Source organism: Saimiri boliviensis, chromosome 14, assembly GCF_048565385.1.
Source record: "Saimiri boliviensis isolate mSaiBol1 chromosome 14, mSaiBol1.pri, whole genome shotgun sequence".
In the NCBI taxonomy this organism is placed as follows: Eukaryota; Metazoa; Chordata; class Mammalia; order Primates; family Cebidae; genus Saimiri; species Saimiri boliviensis.
This window is the reverse complement of record NC_133462.1, coordinates 22,593,916-22,612,115: the sequence shown is the minus strand read 5'-3', so window position 1 is coordinate 22,612,115 and position 18,200 is coordinate 22,593,916. Positions and strand designations below refer to the sequence as shown.

Genomic DNA, 18,200 nt, shown 5'->3' with positions numbered 1-18,200 from the left:
GCAGCCTGGATTGGGTTGAGGTTGTGTTTTTAAGCTGGGGCCAGCTTCCACCCAGCCTGTGGGAATATGCTGGGTGAGGGGTGAGTCTCAACTCTGTGTGGTGACTCTCGGAGCATTATTTTCAGGAGGAGTCTGGACTTTGGCACTGTAGCCATATGTGCTGCGGGGAGTACTTTGATGACTGGTTAAGAAGTCCTGTGCATGGGAGGGTGGAGTGGTGCCTGCTTGCTGCTCACGTCATCTCTGATATTTAACGCACCCTGGAGCCCTCTCTGCAGTTCTTCGTCTTTCCATCTTCTGTGTCCCTCATGCCTACTGTGATATTCGTTCTTTATTCTTCTGTTGTCTTCCTTTAAACATTTTAACATCAGCCTACTTTGTACTGCCCACTGATTGAAGATGGAAACATTCTCTGAATACATGCATTCTTTTTTTTTTTTTTTTTTTAGACAGTCTCACTCTGTGGCCCAGGCAAGAGTGCAGTGGTGTGATCTTGGCTCACTGCAACCTCTGCCTCCCAGTTTCAAGTGATTCTCATGTGTCAGCCAGCCAAGTAGCTGGGATTACAGGCATGTGCCATGACGCCTGACTAATTTTTATTTTTATTTTTTGTATTTTTAGTAGAGATGGGGTTTCACCGTATTGGCCAGGCTGGTCTTGAACTCCTGACCTCAGATGATCAGCCTCCCAAAGTGCTGGGATTACAGGAGTGAACCACCGCGCCTGACCCAAATATGCACATTCTTCATGATACCATTTCAGTGTCAGAGTCTGAACAGCAGTGCACGTCAAAGCCTGGACTGAAGTGCCCTTCACACAGGCTGCCGAGTCCAGGGTTAGACGCTGTCCTTCTAGACCCAAGCCCTCTGCCAAAGAACACAGGAGCTGTGAGAACATGGCTCTGTCATGCAACCATTCGTCTTCCCTCTTGAAATCACACCCATGCTTCTGTTCTTCCCGTGACCCCACTCTGGCTGCATCATGATGCAGTGAGATGAGTGTGCATTGTCCACGGGCTGTGAGCAGGTGAGTGCTGCGGAGCCCTGCAGTCACAGAGCATGACTGCTTTTCTCTTCTCACGTGGCCTTTTGGTTTACCTGAAGTTAATAGTTTTGTTTTTGTTTTTTTTTTTTTCTTGGATGAGGTCTCACTGTGTTGCCTAGGCTGGTATCAAACTTCTGGCCTCAAGTAATCCTCCTTCCTCAGCCTCCCAAGTAGGTGGGACTACTGTGTGCCACCATACCTGGCTCACTTTCCTGAATTTTTAATCTATCTTAAAGATTCATCTCTAGAATCCTCCTCTGTTGTCAAACTCAGATTCTCACTTGTGACTCTTTGGAGATCTCTCCAGACCCTTCCCGCCTACTTTGGTGTGTGCCTAATGTGTCCCATATTTGTCACCAACATTCTGAGATTCCTGCATCTTTCTTGAATTTAATCCCTTCTTTTCTGGATTGGCCCATCTTGTTATTTAGTTTACTCCCTTGTTTTGGTGGAGAGCATCCTTTAGTAGGTTTCTTGGAAAGGAGACACAAAACATAAATTTTTTAGAGACTTTGCATAAATGCTTTTAGACTATCTTCACACTTGATCAATAGTTTGGGTAAAAATTCTGAAGATATTTCTACTTCTAGTTTCTACTGTGAAGACGTCCACTTCATTCTGATTTCTTTATCTATCTCTCCTTTTTTCTCTCTCTCTGGAAACTTATAGGATGCTTCCTCCTCTGTTGCCAGTGTTTGGAAGTTCCTGATGTTGTGCCTTGGCGCAGTTCTGTTATTATGCTTGTTGTTTGGTGGACCCTTCCAATGTGTAGTCTCGTGTCTCTTACCCCTGGGAAATTCTCTGGACTTTTTCATTGTTCTCTTACACTCAGTGTTCTCTGTCTTCTTTTAAGAACTTCTGTGACTCATATGTTGAACCTCCTGAATTGGTTGTGTAATTTTATAAAATATATTTTTCTTTCTCTTTTTTTATTTTTTTAAATCTTTGTCTTGCTTTATGTATTTTTTTGAAATGGAGTCTCACTCTGTCACCCAGGCTGGAGTGTAGTGGTGGGATCTTGGCCCACTGCAACTTCTGCTTCCTGAGTTCAAGTGATTCTCCTGCCTCAGTCTGGGATTCCAGGTGCCTGCCACTACACCTGACCATTTTTGTATTTTTAATAGAGACTAGGTTTCACCATGTTGACCAGACTGGTCTCAAACTCCTGACCTCCAGTGATTTGCCTGCCTCGGCGTCCCAAAAGGCTGGGATTGTAGGCATGAGCCACCACGCCTGGCCTGCTTGACTTTTTGGAATGTTTTTACAATTTTGTCCTCTTCTCAGTTTATTGAGTTTTTTATTTCGAACGTCACGTTTTTAATTTGCAAGGGTTTTCCTTTCGTTCTTTGTTCTCTTTCCAATAGTGTTGTCCTTGTTTCACATATATGATCGTTTCTCTCATTCCTCTAAGGAGACTAATGATTTCGGTGGGGGAGTTTTCTTCTCCCTGCACTGTTTCTTTTTCTTGCAGGGTGCATTATTTGCTTTTTAGGTTGGAGGCTTCCCTTAGATGTCTTGCCGTCCTTGATTCTCTGCTTTTATTTCAGTGTAGAGGCCCAGTGAGCCGGTGAGGGTCTCTGAGTGTACCAAGCCTCTGAGACTGAAGTCTTTCTCTCTGTCTTTCCTCTCCAGTGGGCCAGATGCCTGAGGGAAGGTTTCTCCTATCTCTGCCCACTGTGGTGAAGACCTGCTCCTATCCTGGGGGCTGAGTGGAAGGTGCAGGCTGGGTCTCCCTGTCCTGTGTGTGCTTAGCCTCCCTCTTTTCAGTTCAGCACCTCTGTTTGTAGCTGGCAGCTCATAGCCTGAGAGTTCTGCTTTGTCCTCTCCAGAGAATCAGCCCCTGGGCTTCCTCCGATTGGGGTGAGTGGCTGTCTGGTGTGGAGAAGCAATAAGGCAATGCAGAGGTTCCTCCCCTGCCACGCTATTGCAGCCAGGAAGCCGGGCCCTAATTCCTAAGCTTTCTGAAGGTGGTTCTCTGCAGACAGAGTCAGGCCTCCGGTGGCTGGCTCAGATTCAACTGTCTTGGGGCTACTACTAGTGTGTCCATCTGGTTTTTAGCTTCTAACATTGTTTTGGAATATTGTCTCTAAAATACCGCTTTTTTGAGATATAATTCATGTCTCCTTTTTTTCAAGTGTACAGCTCAGTGGTCTTTAGTGTATCTACAAAGTTTGCAGCCACACAAGTCCGTATCCATTAGTGGCCACTCGCCATTTTCCTCTCTCCACGTCCTTTGGCAGCCAGCAGTCTGCTTTCAGTCTCTGTAGGTTTGCCTGTTCAGGACATTTCATACTGATGGGATCATACGGTGTGTGGGCCTTGGTGACGCTGGTTTCACAGCGCACCATGTTTCCAAGGCTCACCTCTGCCATATCATAAACCAGCATAGCATGCCTTTTCATGGCTGACTTATGTTCCATTGAGTGCATGGAGCATATTTCATGTACCCATTCATCAGCTGATGGAGTTGGGTCTTGTGGCTTTTGTGTTTAAAAATTCATTTACAGGGCTGGGCACGGTGGCTCACGCCCATAATCCCAGCACTTTGGGAAGCTGAGGCGGGCAGGTCACCTGAGATCAGGAGTTTGAGACCAGCCTGGCCAGCATGGCGAAGCCCTGACTCTACTACAGATTCACCAGGTGAGGTCACGGGTGCCTCTAATCCCAGCTACTCGGGAGGCTGAGGCAGGAGAACCGCTTGAACCCGGGAGGCAGAGGTTGCAGTGAGCTGAGATTGTGCCATTGTACTCTAGCCTGGGTGACAGAGCAAGACTTCATCTTAAAGAAAAAAGTCTATTTACAGGAATGGGGCTTTAGGAAAGAGTGTAGTTTGCCATGTGTGTAGCCAACCCTCTTTATTCTGGCGTCCCCACCACATCTGTGGGTTGTGACTTCTCTGTGACTGTCCCTGGCCTTACCCACGTTAGGGTGGGGCTGGAGCTAGAGGAGAACGGTTTCAAATTCCTTCTTCTCTCAGAGGTGGTTGTAGACAAGTCCTATCTGGTCTCGTTTTCTCATGCGTAAAATAAAGATAGTGAAGTACACTGGTGGCTCCTGAGCTTGGCCGGGGCCGCACGGATACTCTCAGGGGGCTTTGTGTGGCAGGGTTGCGGCAGCACACGTGCGGGCCCTCAGCTCTCACAAACCAAGCAGAGTGGAACAGGGAGTGGTTGTACAGCCGAGCCACGGGCTGTGCAGTCCCTGCTACCTCCATCAGGGAAGAACGGAAAGAAGAGCTCTACTGAGGAAACAGAAACACGTTTTTCTTCACTTTCTTCTTTTAACTATCTTACAGATTACTACAGTTTTTAAATCCTGATCCTTTGAGAGCTGACGGAATCTCTGATCTCCAGCAGGTATTACAGGCCCTAAAAAAGTAAATTAAAAAGAGAGGGAAAATTGCTTATCCTTTACCTCCTTCTCCTTCCTCCCTCCAGACTTGAGATTAGAGGAGAAACTCCTGAAATGGGCGACTCTACCTGAAGACATCCTTTTAGAAACGATCTAATGGATTGTTGCTTCTGATAAATTGTTCCTTTTTTTTTTTGGGAGGGGGAGTAATAAATGGTCTTCCTTTGGAAATTTTTTGTTTTGATAAGCGTATATACCCAGGTGTTTACAGTGAAATCTGTGTTTCCTTCATTTCTGTGAAATTCTTGCTCTCCTGTGCTAATGCCTTGGGGCGGATACCAGCCATCTAATGCACGCGTTCTCTCAGTTGCAGAAGCTGAAGTCGGGCCTGCCGCCGCCTGTGGCCGTGCTCCGGAACAAGATCGAGCCCTGCTTAACCATTGAGTCGTCGCCTCTGTCGGCAGAACTGAAGAAGGTACAAGCACTCGGAAAACCACATTTATCAAGAAAACACCACAGTTTCCTAATGTAGAAGGATTTTTAAATGGTTCTAAGGTTGCATTGTATAATTTCTTTGCTTTTGAAATTCTGTGTGTGTGTGTGTGTGTGTGTGTCTGTGTGTGGGATCACAGGCATGAGCCACCATGCCCAGCCTAATTTCTCATTTACTCTTAAGCCCAGGTTAGCATCTTAGAAGTGAGTGAGTGAGTGAGTGTTTTGTGAGGCAGCTGCCGTGGAACTGTGAGCCCCTTCTGCAGTCAGGTTTCCAGTATGCCTGGGGACAGGGCTGCGGGAGGAGCAGCAGGCTGCCAGGGGAGTTGTAATGCACTCCCCAGCTGTTCTTTTCAAAATTGCCTTGCAGATGTGGAAAACTGATCATATATGTTTATCTACTTTTTTCTGATTTAAAAAAGTTTTGGCCGGGTGCTATGGCTCAAGCCTGTAATCCCAGCACTTTGGGAGGCCGAGGTGGGTGGATCATGAGATCGAGACCATCCCGGTCAACATGGTGAAACCCCGTCTCTACTAAAAATACAAAAAATTAGCTGGGCATGGTGGCACGTGCCTGTAATCCCAGCTACTCAGGAGGCTGAGGCAGGAGAATTGCCTGAACCCAGGAGGTGGAGGTTGCGGTGAGCCGAGATCGGGCCATTGCACTCCAGCCTGGGTAACAAGAGCGAAACGCTGTCTCAAAAAAAAAAAAAAAAAAAGTTAAAAAAATTTTTTTTTAAGACAGGAAGATGTAACTACCAGGACAAATAGCATGAGAGAGGAGTGGACAGATTCCACAGCCTTAGAAGATGAAAGCAGGAGATGGAGTGTGGCTGCCTCTGCAGGGAAGGAGCACTTTGCAAAGGGAGCGTGAACCCTTTGCTCTGTCTCCTGAGCACCCACAGCTGGCTTGTATTGTTCTCAGCAGCAAGGTTGGAGGCTCTTTTTGAAGAAACTGAATGGCCCTAGAGAAATGACCTTCAGATGATGCCATTTGAAATTCTCCCTCGAACAGGGCCTGCTTGCCGTCCTGTCTTCCTGCGGTGAGGTGACTGACATTCATGTGGTGACAAGAGTCGCCCAGTCCACAGAGCCTCCAGGCACACGCCTGAAGTCCCAGCTACTTGGGGGGGCTGAGACAGGAAAATCACTTGAACCCCCAGGAGACAGAGTTTGCTGTGAGCTGAGATTGTACCACGGAACTCCGTCCTGGGCAGCAGAGCGAGACTCCATCTCAAAAAAAAAAATAAATAAAATAAAAAAAAACTCTCAAGGAAACAAGCAACGCAGTGAATAGGAGAAAACGTTAGAGAATAAATATCCCCAGAGAGACGATATTTCATCCCTAGCAGTTTACTGTTAAAAGAATGCAATATCTTATCTCGGGATATTTAAAATCGGATATTTTTTAAAGGAACAGGCAGAAAAAAAGGTTATTGGAAATTCAAAATAATGAAAAATGTAAAAACCACTAGTATGTTTGAGATATAAAAGAGAAGCTAACTATCAGAAAGTAGAAGAAAAAGGCAAAGAAACGGAAATGAGAGGAAAAATTTTTGAGGGTCTATTTGAGGTCCAGTATCTGAAAATGAAATTTCTAGGAAGAGTGAAGACGATGGTAGGACATTTTCTGAAGATTAACATTTTCTGGACCTAATGGACAAGAATCTTCAGATTAAAAGGGCCTATCCATCACAGGCCCAGCACAACTGCCGAAGAAAGAGATTAGACATGTTCTTGTGAAGCATGGGTGAGGGATCCAAAGATTATGAGAGATGAAACTGGTCCTTCACGCCGGACCAGGAATCAAAATGGCTTCAGATGTCTCCGCAATGCACCAGATGAGCGCTGATGTCAAAATTCTGATGAGGCTGGGTGCAGTGGCTCACGTCTCTAATCCTCATACTTTGGGAGGCCAAGGTACTGATTGCCTGAGCTCAGGAGTTCGAGACCAGCCTGGGCAACATGGTGAAACCCTGTCTCTACTAAAATACAAAAAGTTAGCTGAGTGTGGTGACGCTTGCCTGTAGTCCCAGTTGCTTGGGAGTCTGGGGCATGAGAATCACTTGAACCTGGGAAGCAGAGGTTGCAGTGAGCCAAGATGACACCACTACGTTCCAGCCTGGATGACAGAATGAGACACTGTCTCAAAGAAAAAAAAAATGTTTTTTTTTTTTTTTTATGGAAAGCTCTTTCCAACCAGAGGTCCATACTCAAACTGTGGATGGAGTGTGAGGGTAGAATGAAGACATGAGCAGACATAGAGTCTCAAAAAAACTTACTTCCCTTCTACCTTTTGTTAAGAAGATATTGAAATTTCATGTTCTCTACCAAAACAAAGAAGTAACCTGAGAAAGATGACCACATGGGTTGCAGAGGAAGGGCGATGGTGAAGGATGATCCCAGGATGGTTGCTGAATGCCAGGTGCAGCGCATGGGTCCTGACTGCAGCTAGGGCTCAGGACTCCGGAGGACTCACAGAGCTCGTGGTGCCAATGAGCCCAGCCTTTTGGAAGATTCTGTACCTGTGGGTGGAGAACTCTGTTGGAACATTTGGGTTTTAGTGACAGTTACATAGAAAAATAAGCAAATAAAAGCTTACCTTTTAAAAAGCTTTACAGATGAAGCTGATGGACTGGCGGGTTGGGAGAATGAGGAGGAAAAGCCTCATCCTTGACTGGTGAACTTTCAGTGCCTGTCAGTGGGCCCCCTGGGCCACCTGTTGGATCCTTTTAATTTAGAAAACTTAAACCAGAATCTTTTTTTTTCCGGAGGCTGGAGTGCAGCGATGCGATCTCAGCTTACTGCAACCTCCACCTCCCGTGTTCAAGTTATTCTCATGCCTCAGCCTCAGCCTCTGGAGAAGCTGGGATTATACGCATACGCCACCAAACCCAGCTAATTTTTGTATTTTTGTATTTTTGGTTTCACTGTGTTGGCCAGGCTGGTCTCCAACTCCTGACCTCAAGTGATCCACCCACCTCGGCCTCCCAAAGTGCTGGGATTACAGGCAAGAGCCACCGCGCCTGGCTGCAAGAATCTTTTATTGGAAGTCTTAATAGGAGAAAGAGCAAGGGTCTTTTAATAGGAGGTTGGTACTGAGAAAAGATTCCAGGAAACTTAACAGCTTAGGGCTTGGGAAATACCAGGTTTGGCGATGGGTAGTGCTTGTTGGGGTAAAACGAGCCATGCGACAGAGTTGTTGTTAGATTTCTCTACCTTATTTTGGTTTTGGTTGTTGCTGTTTTGTAGGCTCTTCAAAGAAATAAGTTTCCGGGCCCCAGCCACACCGAATCTTACTCTTGGCCTCCCATAGCCCGTGGCTGTGACGTGGTTGTCATTTCTCACTGTGAAAGCGACCCTTTGCTCTACCTGCCACCAGTGCTGACAATTTTGCAAACAGGGGCCTGCTACAAGTCATTACCAAGTAGAAACGGAGTAAGTCAAAGACAGTTTTGCCTCACAACCAAATGGGTTGAATATTTATTTTAAAATTACACACCTCTCCTTTGGGGAAAGTCAGGTTCCATTATTCAGTTTGATTTTCAAACTTCCAGGCCAGAAACTGTCCTATGAGAAAGTGTCCTTTCCCCATTCCAATTACTCATGCTCTCACACTGATTCTCACCTGGAGCCCCCAGTTGTGAGCCATTGGCTGAGTCTTTTAGAAATGGTTATTGAGGCCTGGCACTGTGGCTCACGCCTGTAATCCCAGCACTTCGGGGGGCCAAGGCGGGTGGATCACCTGAGGTCACGAGTTCAAGAGCAGCCTGGCCAACATGGTGAAACCCCATCTCCACTAAAAATACAAAAAATTAGGTGGGCTTGGTGACCTGTCTGTAATCCCAGCTACTTGGGAGGCTGAGGCAGGAGAATCGCTTGAATCTGGGAGGTGGAAGTCGCAGTGAGCTGAGATCATGCCATTGCACGCCAGCCTGGGCAACAAGAGTGAAACTCTATCTCAAATAAAAAGAGAGAAAGAAATGGGTATTATGTTTCTAAAATGCTCTCACAGACCTGAGTCTATCTAACCATCACAGCAGGCGCATGAGATAGGCAGGCCTTGCATTGTTCTCCCCATTTCACGGAGGAGAAAACGAGGCTCAGCAAGAGTTACTGGGGTAAATTTCCCGCTGACAGGGCTAGGAGTGGGGTTGAAGTCAGGGCTTCCACTGCCTTGTCCCGTGCTCTGCCAGTCATTTCCTAGCTCCCCACCCTGCTTCATAACCCTTCTTAACTTTTCCCATGTGGGGAAACCTCAGAATAACTGTTTTAAGTCTGTTCTAGCATTGCTATAAATACCTGAGGCTGGGTAATTTATAAAGAAGAGGGGCTTAACTGGCTCATGGGTCTGCAGGCTGGAGCAGAAGCGTGATGTTGGCATCTACTCGGCTTCTGTGGAGGCCTCAGTAAACTCAGAATCGTGCTGGAAGTCTAAGGGGGAGCAGGAGACGGGGAGGTGCCACATGCTTTTAAACACTAGATTTCAAAGAACAGCACCAAGAGGATGGGGCTAACCCATTCATGAGAAACGGCCCCCTGATCCAGTCACCTCCCACCAGCCCCCACCTCCAGTACTGGGGATGACAATTCAACATGAAATTTGGGCAGGGACGGAGATCCAAACCACATCACTAAGAAAGAGGCAGTGGGAAAGAGAGGAGCGGTGTGAAGGTAAACGACAGCGGGTGTGGCCCTGTGCCGCTGGGTTGCAGCCGTTAGAGGTCTGATGGGCACGGAACCTGCATCTCAGGGCCTGGCACTGAGCGTGCTCCAGACAGGGCCCTGCCAGTGAAAAACAGCAACACGAAGACATAGGTTGCAGTTAGAAAAGATACTAGCTCATTTTTCTAATCATGCCATGTAGTTTCATGATTTCTCTTTAGACAGTTCCATCTATTATTATGAATCGATTTAATCAAATTAATGGAAACGTTTCTATCTTCCAAATTTGTTAGCAGCAGAGCCCTGCTGATGAGAAGTCACTTGTGTTGAGGACAAACCCTGGGTTGGGGCAGAAAGGGACGTCCAGGTCTCGTCCCTACGGCCCCCAGCTTTCTCCATGCCTCCATGGTCAACCTGCTTTCAGGCCTGTGCCTGGAATTTGGGCCCATGTGGATCTGCGTGAATGAAAGAGGAGGCTCTGCTTGTCTTTGGTTACTGGAGGGTGTGTGCCAGGAAGGTATCTGGCAGGCGACGCAAATTCATGAGTTACCTGTGGGCTCGCAGAGGGCAGGGTTCAAAAGATAGTCTCCTAAGGAAGAGGAGTTTGTCTTTTTTTTTTTTTTGAGACAGTCTCACTCTGTCACCCAGGTTGGAGTGCAGTGGCACGATCTCAGCTCACTGCAACCTCTGCCTCCCGAGTTCAAGCAATTCTCCTGTCTCAGCCCTCTGAGTAGTTGGGACTATAGGCACATGCTACCATGACTGGATAATTTTTGTATTTTTTTTTTTTTTTTTTTGTGAGACGGAGTTTCGCTCTTGGTACCCAGGCTGGAGTGCAATGGCGCGATCTCGGCTCACCGCAACCTCCCCCTCCTGGGTTCAGGCAGTTCTCCTGCCTCAGCCTCCTGAGTAGCTGGGATTACAGACATGTGCCACCATGCCAGCTAATGTTTTGTATTTTTAGTAGAGATGGGGTTTCACCATGTTGACCAGGATGGTCTCGATCTCTTGACTTCGTGATCTACCCGCCTCGGCCTCCCAAAATGCTGGGATTACAGGCTTGAACCACCGCACCTGGCCTAATTTTTGTATTTTTAGTAGAGACAGGGTTTCACCATATTGGTCAGGCTGGTCTCAAACTCATGACCTTGGATGATCCACCTGCCTCAGCCTCCCAAAGTGTTGGGATTACAGGTGTGTGCCACTGCACCCAGCCAGGGTTTGTCTTTTTTAAGGCCCCTTTCAGGAAGCATTTAGTTCATTCTTGTGCTTAGGATCTGTGCAGGGGATCTGGAGTCAGACTGTTTGGGTTCAAATCCTATCGCTATCATGTGTTAGCTGTGCAACCTCGGGCAACTGACTTCACCTCTCTGTGCCTCAGATTCCTCACCTAAGTGAAGCAGTGATAGCCTCTGCCCCGTGAGAGCGTTTTAAGAGCTAAATGAATGAATACTTGTGAAGTGCTTCCTTGAGACTCTCAGAAAAATATGACTCAATGTGTCTAAATAGATCTAGACACATTGAGTCATATATATATATACATATTTTTTTTTAATTTATTTTTTATTTTTTTTTTTTTGAGACAGAGTCTTGCTCTGTCACCCAGGTTGGAGTGCAGTGGCACCATCTCGGCTCACTGCAACCTCTACCTCCCAGGTTTAAGTGCTTCTCCTGCCTCAGCCTCCTGAGTAGCTGGGACTACAGGTGCATGCCACCACGCCCAGCTAATTTTTTGTAGTTTTAATAGAGACAGGGTTTGACTTCACCATGTTCGCCAGGATGGTCTAGATCTCCTGACCTTGTGATTCACCCTCCTCTGCCTCCCAAAGTGCTGGGATTACAGGAATGAGCCACCACGCCCAGCCTGTGTCTAAATCTATTTTAATGAAATTATACTGTAACTTTTCTGACCTATATGATGATGATAGCAGAAACTTAGGGAGTGCTGCTTCCATACAAAGGGATGTTCCTGATGTTTCACATGTGGATGCTGAATTCCTAACTACTGTCTGGAGTCATTTGAATGTGTCTGTCTTCGCAGCCTCTCGCAGTCATTGTGTGCCCTGGATGGAAGAAGGCCCAATTTATTTTTGAATTATTGGGAGAATACAGCATGTCCTCCAGGCCTCTTCATCCTGTGCTGTTAACAATCGGGCTCCACAAAGAGGAAGCCAAAAAAACGAAGCTTCCAAAGGGCTGTAAGTATCCTTGTCAAGCAGCTGGGTTTCCCTACAGAAGACAGTGGAGCCTGGCCAGGCAGGCCTGGATCCACAGCTACGTGGCTTGTGTGAAACGCACTCACAGTCACTAGTCCAGACCTGCATGTCAGCTCCCACCAGTATTGATTATGAAGGTTTGATCTTGACTTAGGTCTGCTTCACTGAGAAAACTATGTCACTTCATTCGTTTATCAACTATTTACTGAACACTTAAGCTGTTTGTTAGATACTGGGCACGTGGTGTTGCCTAAAACCCACCCACCTCAGGACAGAAACAGTGTTTTGCTTCATTGGAAGGCCTTTCTAGAAAGTATGTGGACTGTTAGCAGAGGAAATCTTAGAACAACCTGTGGAAAATTGAAAATGTTCACTTTTTCTTTTACACGCAGGTGACGTGATTGTCAGCACCCCGCACAGCCTGCTGAGGCTCCTCGCCTGTCAGAGCCTGCTGTTCCTCAGGCTCTGCCACCTGGTCCTGGATGAGGTGGAGATGCTATTCTTGGAAGCCAGCGAACAGGTCAGTGCGGCTTAAGGTCCTCATTGCTCAGAAGAGAGACGTGATTAACGTGCTGCCTGCTGGCAGGAAGGAGGAAAAGTGTCTGGTTGGGGCATACATTGGTTAATCTAAAAAATTTTCTTGCTTTAATTTCTATAATTAAGAAGAAAGAATAGTTATCTGAAATTTCCTTCGCAATGTTCAAATCCTTTCTTAAGAGCAAACATTCTTTCCCCGAGTGATTTCTTATTTTAAAAAGTTTTCTGATTACAGAAGCCATGATTTTTATTTAGAAAATGTAAGACTTGGAGAAGAGGACTTGAAAAACCCAGTCCTCACAGCCATAGTCTTAGAAGGGATCCTTCTTACTGTTTTGGAGTACTGGCTTCTTTTTCTTTGAATTCCTGTGTTTGTTGATAGACACAGTTAATCTAAGATCAGGGTGCTGTTTTATAGTCCGCATTGTGCAGGGTGCAGCAGCATGAGGGCCACTACTTCCTGTTCCACAGCCTGGTGGCTGTTAGCCATATGGCATTCAGTTCTGTGGACATCACAGAGTTTGTTTTAAAACTGTCTTGATTTTGGACATTTGACATAATTTGTATATGTATGTGGCTACGGAACATGAAATTTTTTTTAATTGCCCAACATCCTGTTGATTCGTAAGAACATGAATGTTTTTTGTGCTTGCTTCCTTTAGGATGAATTCCTAGGAAGGGATTCATGGGTCAGAGGCTGTGTCTAGGCATACTGCTCTGTGCAATGTCCTTTCTGAAAGCATGACCTGACCTGCACTCCCGTCAGCCACATGCCAGGCTCTCCATACCCCTTCGAGAGCAGGCTTGGCCCAGCTTTCTCTTACAGTCTAATTGGCCAACAGTATGATCTTGTCAGCCTAATTTATATTTCATTGATTACTTTTTAAGTTTTCAGTTAATTCATTTCGATCATTTGTCTCCACTCTGAGTTGCTTATTGCCTTATTTTCTGTTGGGAGGATCATCTTTTACTGATCAGTTTATAAAAGTTTTTATTTTAAAATGTTAATCTCTTATTAGTTTGTTATACATATTCACCAAGATGTTGCTTGTGCTTTAATTTTGATAATAATGGAGATTGTAGGATATTTGTTGATTTTAAACTTAACATTTTCTCCTGTTTAATTTTTGCCTTTTTTAAATTTTTTATTTTTGAGATGGAGTTTCATTCTTGTAGCCCAGGCTGGAGTGCAATGGCGTGATCTTGGCTCACTGCAACCTCCACCTCCTGGATTCAAGCGAGTCTCCTTCCTCAGCCTCCCAAGTAGCTGGGATTGCAGGCATCTACCACCATGCCCAGCTAATTTTTGGACTTTTAGAAGAGATGGAGTTTTGCCATGTTGGCCAGGCTGGTCTCGAACTCCTGACATCAGGTGATCCACCTGCCTCGGCCTCCAGAAGTGCTGGGATTATAGGCATGAGCCCCCATGCCCGAACTTTTCCTTTTGTTTCTGACTTTCTCCACTCTGAGAACAGAAAATATACAATCCCTTACATTTTACGTTCTGCCACACTAGTTCTTACTCTTCTGAAGTAAAAATGAAATTACTCATACTATTTTTTCAGATGTTTGCTATATTAGATAACTTTAAAAAAAATATTGAAGTTGAGGAAAGGGAATCTGCACCACATCAGATTGTTGCAGTTGGAGTTCATTGGAACAAACACATAGAACACCTCATCAAGGAGTTCATGAATGATCCCTACATTGTGATCACAGCCATGGAAGAGGCTGCTCTCTACGGCAACGTCCAACAGGTAATTGTGTGTGCCTGTGCGTTGTTGGAGGGCTGATGAACACCAGCAACTTTTATTTCATAGCTTAATATTAAACAATTACAGCTTTGATTTTATATATAAATTATGAATGAAATACAATTATAGTTGAATATCTAAATTTCTATTGATTTCCAATACATTGTTTTCTATTAAAATCCCAACTCCTATGGAAAGTGGATCTGGAGCACCGAGGGCGTTAAAGAGTCACATTGTTTCTGTACTTCATTACCAGGTAGTCCATCTTTGCCTAGAATGTGAAAAAACCTCTACTTTACTCCAAGCTCTTGATTTCATTCCAAGTCAGGCACAAAAGACCTTGATCTTCACCTGCTCTGTAGCTGAAACAGAAATAGTGTGTAAGGTGAGCCCATCCCCATATAAAAATGTTCTGTTTGTTTCAACTGGTTGACTCTCATGTCATCACAGAATTACTGGGGTAGTTGACCGTGTGGCAGGGAGGTACAGTTTTATAAATTTAACATCAGTCAGAAGAGGCGGTGGGGTTGCTCACTGAGCATGGAGGCTGGAGGCCTGGTGCTGGGGAGAAACAGGTGGGTGGGCAGGCCCTTTACCCTGAAGCAGCATTCTCCAGGGCAGAACAAATTTCATCTTGGTGGACCATTAAAAGTATTAATTTATAAACATGACAACATCTTCTGTACCCTCTGTTTGAGAAGTTTGAGGTGGCTCGTGCCTGAAATCCCAGCCCTTTGGGAGGCCGAGGTGGGAAGATTGCTTGAAGCCAGGAGTTCAAGACCAACCTGGGCAACATTTTTGTACCAAAAATAAAAATAAAAAAGATTGAGAAGATAACAGTAAAAGATATCATTTATACGGCCAAAAAAATCAAATAAATTGACTAAAGATGTATTCAGTTTCACTTTGTGCATATTAGTGCTAAAATGTAGACGTGAAGCCAACTACCAAATATGAGAATTAGTAGTACATCTACCTTTCTGCAAAAATGACCTAGAAGGTATAGTTGTATGGTACTCCAGTCAACAAGGACTTTCTATCTGACGTATATGTGTATATGCATATATATATATGCATATACACATATATACACACACACACACACACACATATATATACAGACACACATATGTACATATATATACACACATCACACACAGGTATAGCTGTGCTATTTTAAAAGGAAGCAAAATTTTTTTTTTTTTTTTTTTTTGAGATGGAGTTTTGCTCTGGTTATCCAGGCTGGAGTGCAATGGCGCGATCTCGGCTCACCACAACCTCCGCCTCCTGGGTTCAGGCAATTCTCCTGCCTCAGCTTCCCAAAAAGCTGGGACTACAGGCGTGCACCACCATGCCCAGCTAATTTTCGTATTTTTAGTAGAGATGGGGTTTCACCATGTTGACCAGGATGGTCTCGATCTCTTGACCTCGTGATTCACCCGTCTCAGCCTCCCAAAGTGCTGAGATTGTAAGCGTGAGCCACCGCGCCCGGCCTAGGAAGCAAAATTTTTAGCCAAATATTGGTTATTTCACTTGAGGAAGGTTTTAGACATAAACTACTGAGTTTTGGAAATATATTTAAGTTTATAATCATCTCATTCATTCTTAAGAATTATGGGGGCTGGGCGCAGTGGCTCAAGCCTGTAATCCCAGCACTTTGGGAGGCCGAGGTGGGTGGATCATGAGGTCAAGAGATCAAGACCATCCTGGTCAACAAGGTGAAACCCTGACTCTACTAAAAATACAAAAAGTTAGCTGGGCATGGTGGTGCGTGCCTGTAATCCCAGCTACTTGGGAGGCTGAGACAGGAGAATTGCCTGAACCCGGGAGGCGGAGGTTGCGGTGAGCCGAGATCGTGCCATTGCACTCCAGCCTGGGTAACAAGAGCGAAACTCCGTCTCAAAAAAAAAAAAAAAGAATTATGGGATCAGTGAGGTAGTGCCCTCACAGATAATTTAAAGGGCTTTACATTGACAATTACTGATGGAGCAGTTGGCCTCCAGCCAATATCCCTGACTGCAACCTGGCTTCTTTGGTTTCATCTTTAGGTAGTAGAAAGCAGTTCAATATTTTGCTTGAAGATGCATAAAGAAGTGGTTTTTAACTTACAAAATGTTTTAGAACAATGGAAGAAGAAGTTAAGTTCTGGCTCTCATGTTATATTAGGTAAGTGTTTTAATTTCTACTGCTACTTAGTGAAGGCTGAGCTACTAGGGATCCTGTCTTTAATTCATTTGTATATCTCATCTTCAGATTTCTCATTATTCCCCAGGTTTAATGACAGTTTATTAGCGATGTTAATTTCAAAATGAGAATCTCCACTAAGATTTTGATGTTGAGGTGAATCTCTCAGGTCAGTGGGCAGCCACCATTAGTCTAGATATTCTCCCTAGAGTTATAGTTTGAGGATCACTGTCATATATAAGGAGACATATATATAGTCATCTATTATTGCTAAATTTAATATTAGAAATATAAAAGTCAAAATGTGGAGCCGGGCGCAGTGGCTCATGCCTGTAATCCCAGCACTTTGGGAAGCCAAGGTGGGTGGATCATGAGGTCAAGAGTTCAAGACTAGCCTGACCAACGTGAAACCCCATCTCTTAAAAAAAATACAAAAATTAGCTGCACACTGGTGCATGCCTGTAGTCCCAGCTACTTGAGAGGCTGAGACAGGAGAATTGCTTGAACCCGGGAAGTGGAGGTTGCAGTGAACCAAGATCATGCCACTGCACTCCAGCCTGGGCTGCAGAATGAGAATCTGAAAAAGTAGAAAAGTCAAAATGCATAGAATAAGTGGAAAACATATGGGCTGCTTGGATTTGTAATAAGAGACATTTTTCAGGCTAAAAAGGAGATCACTTTTCTCTGGATTTTTAGCACTGGGGTGCAGCATTTGGGGGAAAAAATGGGGGAGAAGTTTCTCTGCATCCAAAAAAGTAAAATGTGATACAGAAATGCACTGCGGTGTGGCCACGGGAACTGCCGGTTAAAGTAAGTGTGGTAACTTCAGCGCACGTGACACTGTCGGACTCCCTCTCTGCAGCCCTCACAGATGACTGCGTCCCACTCTTGGCCATCACTGATGCCACGTGTGTGATTCACTTCAGCTTCCCTGCCTCGCCAAAAGTTTTTGGTGGACGCCTGTATTGCATGTCTGATCATTTTCACACTGAACAGGTTTGGTGAATTTTTATTCTCTTCCATATTCCACTGGCATCTTCTGTGTCATGATAAACTCAGAGTCCACAAGGTTTCCTCATTCAGACTGGAATAGATGATCCACTTCCTTTATTCACCCCCACTTTTCAGGGTTCTCCTGCAGAACAGGGAGATAAGAAAGCCAAATCTGTCTTGCTGCTGACAGAGAAAGATGCGAGCCACGCAGTGGGCGTCCTGCGCTACTTGGAGCGAGCGGACGCCAGAGTCCCTGCAGAGCTGTACGAGTTCACCGCAGGAGTTCTAGAAGCCAAAGAAGATAAGAAAGCCACAAGACCTCTTTGTCCATATCTGAAGGCTTTTGGTTTTTGCAAGTAAGCCAGTGATTTGTTTCTTACTAAACTGAGGTATAATCTGCAGTAAAGTGCACAGCTGTTGCAGTGTGGTGAATCATCATGTATCTGTAGAAGCCACCACCTGCTCTGAGGGAGCGGCCCTGGGGCTCCCTCACTCTCATTCCCATGTGGTGCCCTCCTCTCTGCAGGGCTGTCAGTGCTGATTAGTTTTGCTTGGTTTTGAACACCGTAGAAATGGCATCATGGTTTGTTGTGTTTCATGCCTGGCTGCTTTCTCTCAGCCTCGTGTCTGTGACGTTGGTCTGTGGTGTTGTGTGTATCTGTGATTTGTTTTGTAGCTCAGTGTTCTGTTGTGTGACTGTATCACGGTGCGTGTATCCATTCTCCTGTGGATGAGCCTGTGAGTGGTTTCCACTAGCAGGCTATGATGTTTGAAGCTGCTAGGAACACTTTGGGCCATGTCTTTTGTGGAAATGTGCACCCATTTCTCTTGGGTAGACGCTCCGGAGTAGAAGTGGCAGGTCGTGGGGTAGGCATGCATTTAACTCTTCCAAAGCGGCTGGCCGTTTTCTGGTCTGGTCAGTGCTGTCCGAGAGGCTGAGTTGTCCCCCACCCTCACCAGGGCT

At 45.4% G+C, this 18,200-nt stretch overlaps 1 protein-coding gene across 6 annotated transcripts in view; it reads left to right on the top strand.

The window, feature by feature from the left end:
- TDRD12 (tudor domain containing 12) overlaps positions 1-18,200 on the top strand; it is an 81,259-nt gene that overhangs the window by 40,266 nt on the left and 22,793 nt on the right. For 5 of the 6 annotated variants that reach the window (XM_074386593.1, XM_074386591.1, XM_074386592.1 and 2 more), the window contains 10 exons: positions 4,340-4,400; positions 4,763-4,870; positions 8,140-8,325; positions 11,594-11,750; positions 12,161-12,288; positions 13,871-14,062; positions 14,316-14,444; positions 16,108-16,225; positions 17,106-17,239; positions 17,372-17,592. In XM_074386593.1, the coding sequence (XP_074242694.1) occupies positions 4,340-4,400; positions 4,763-4,870; positions 8,140-8,325; positions 11,594-11,750; positions 12,161-12,288; positions 13,871-14,062; positions 14,316-14,444; positions 16,108-16,225; positions 17,106-17,239; positions 17,372-17,592 (1,434 nt within the window). Of the gene's footprint in view, positions 1-4,339; positions 4,401-4,481; positions 4,622-4,762; positions 4,871-8,139; positions 8,326-11,593; positions 11,751-12,160; positions 12,289-13,870; positions 14,063-14,315; positions 14,445-16,107; positions 16,226-17,105; positions 17,240-17,371; positions 17,593-18,200 lie in introns of those variants that run through there. The other variant, XM_003937314.4, reaches the window with a different exon arrangement.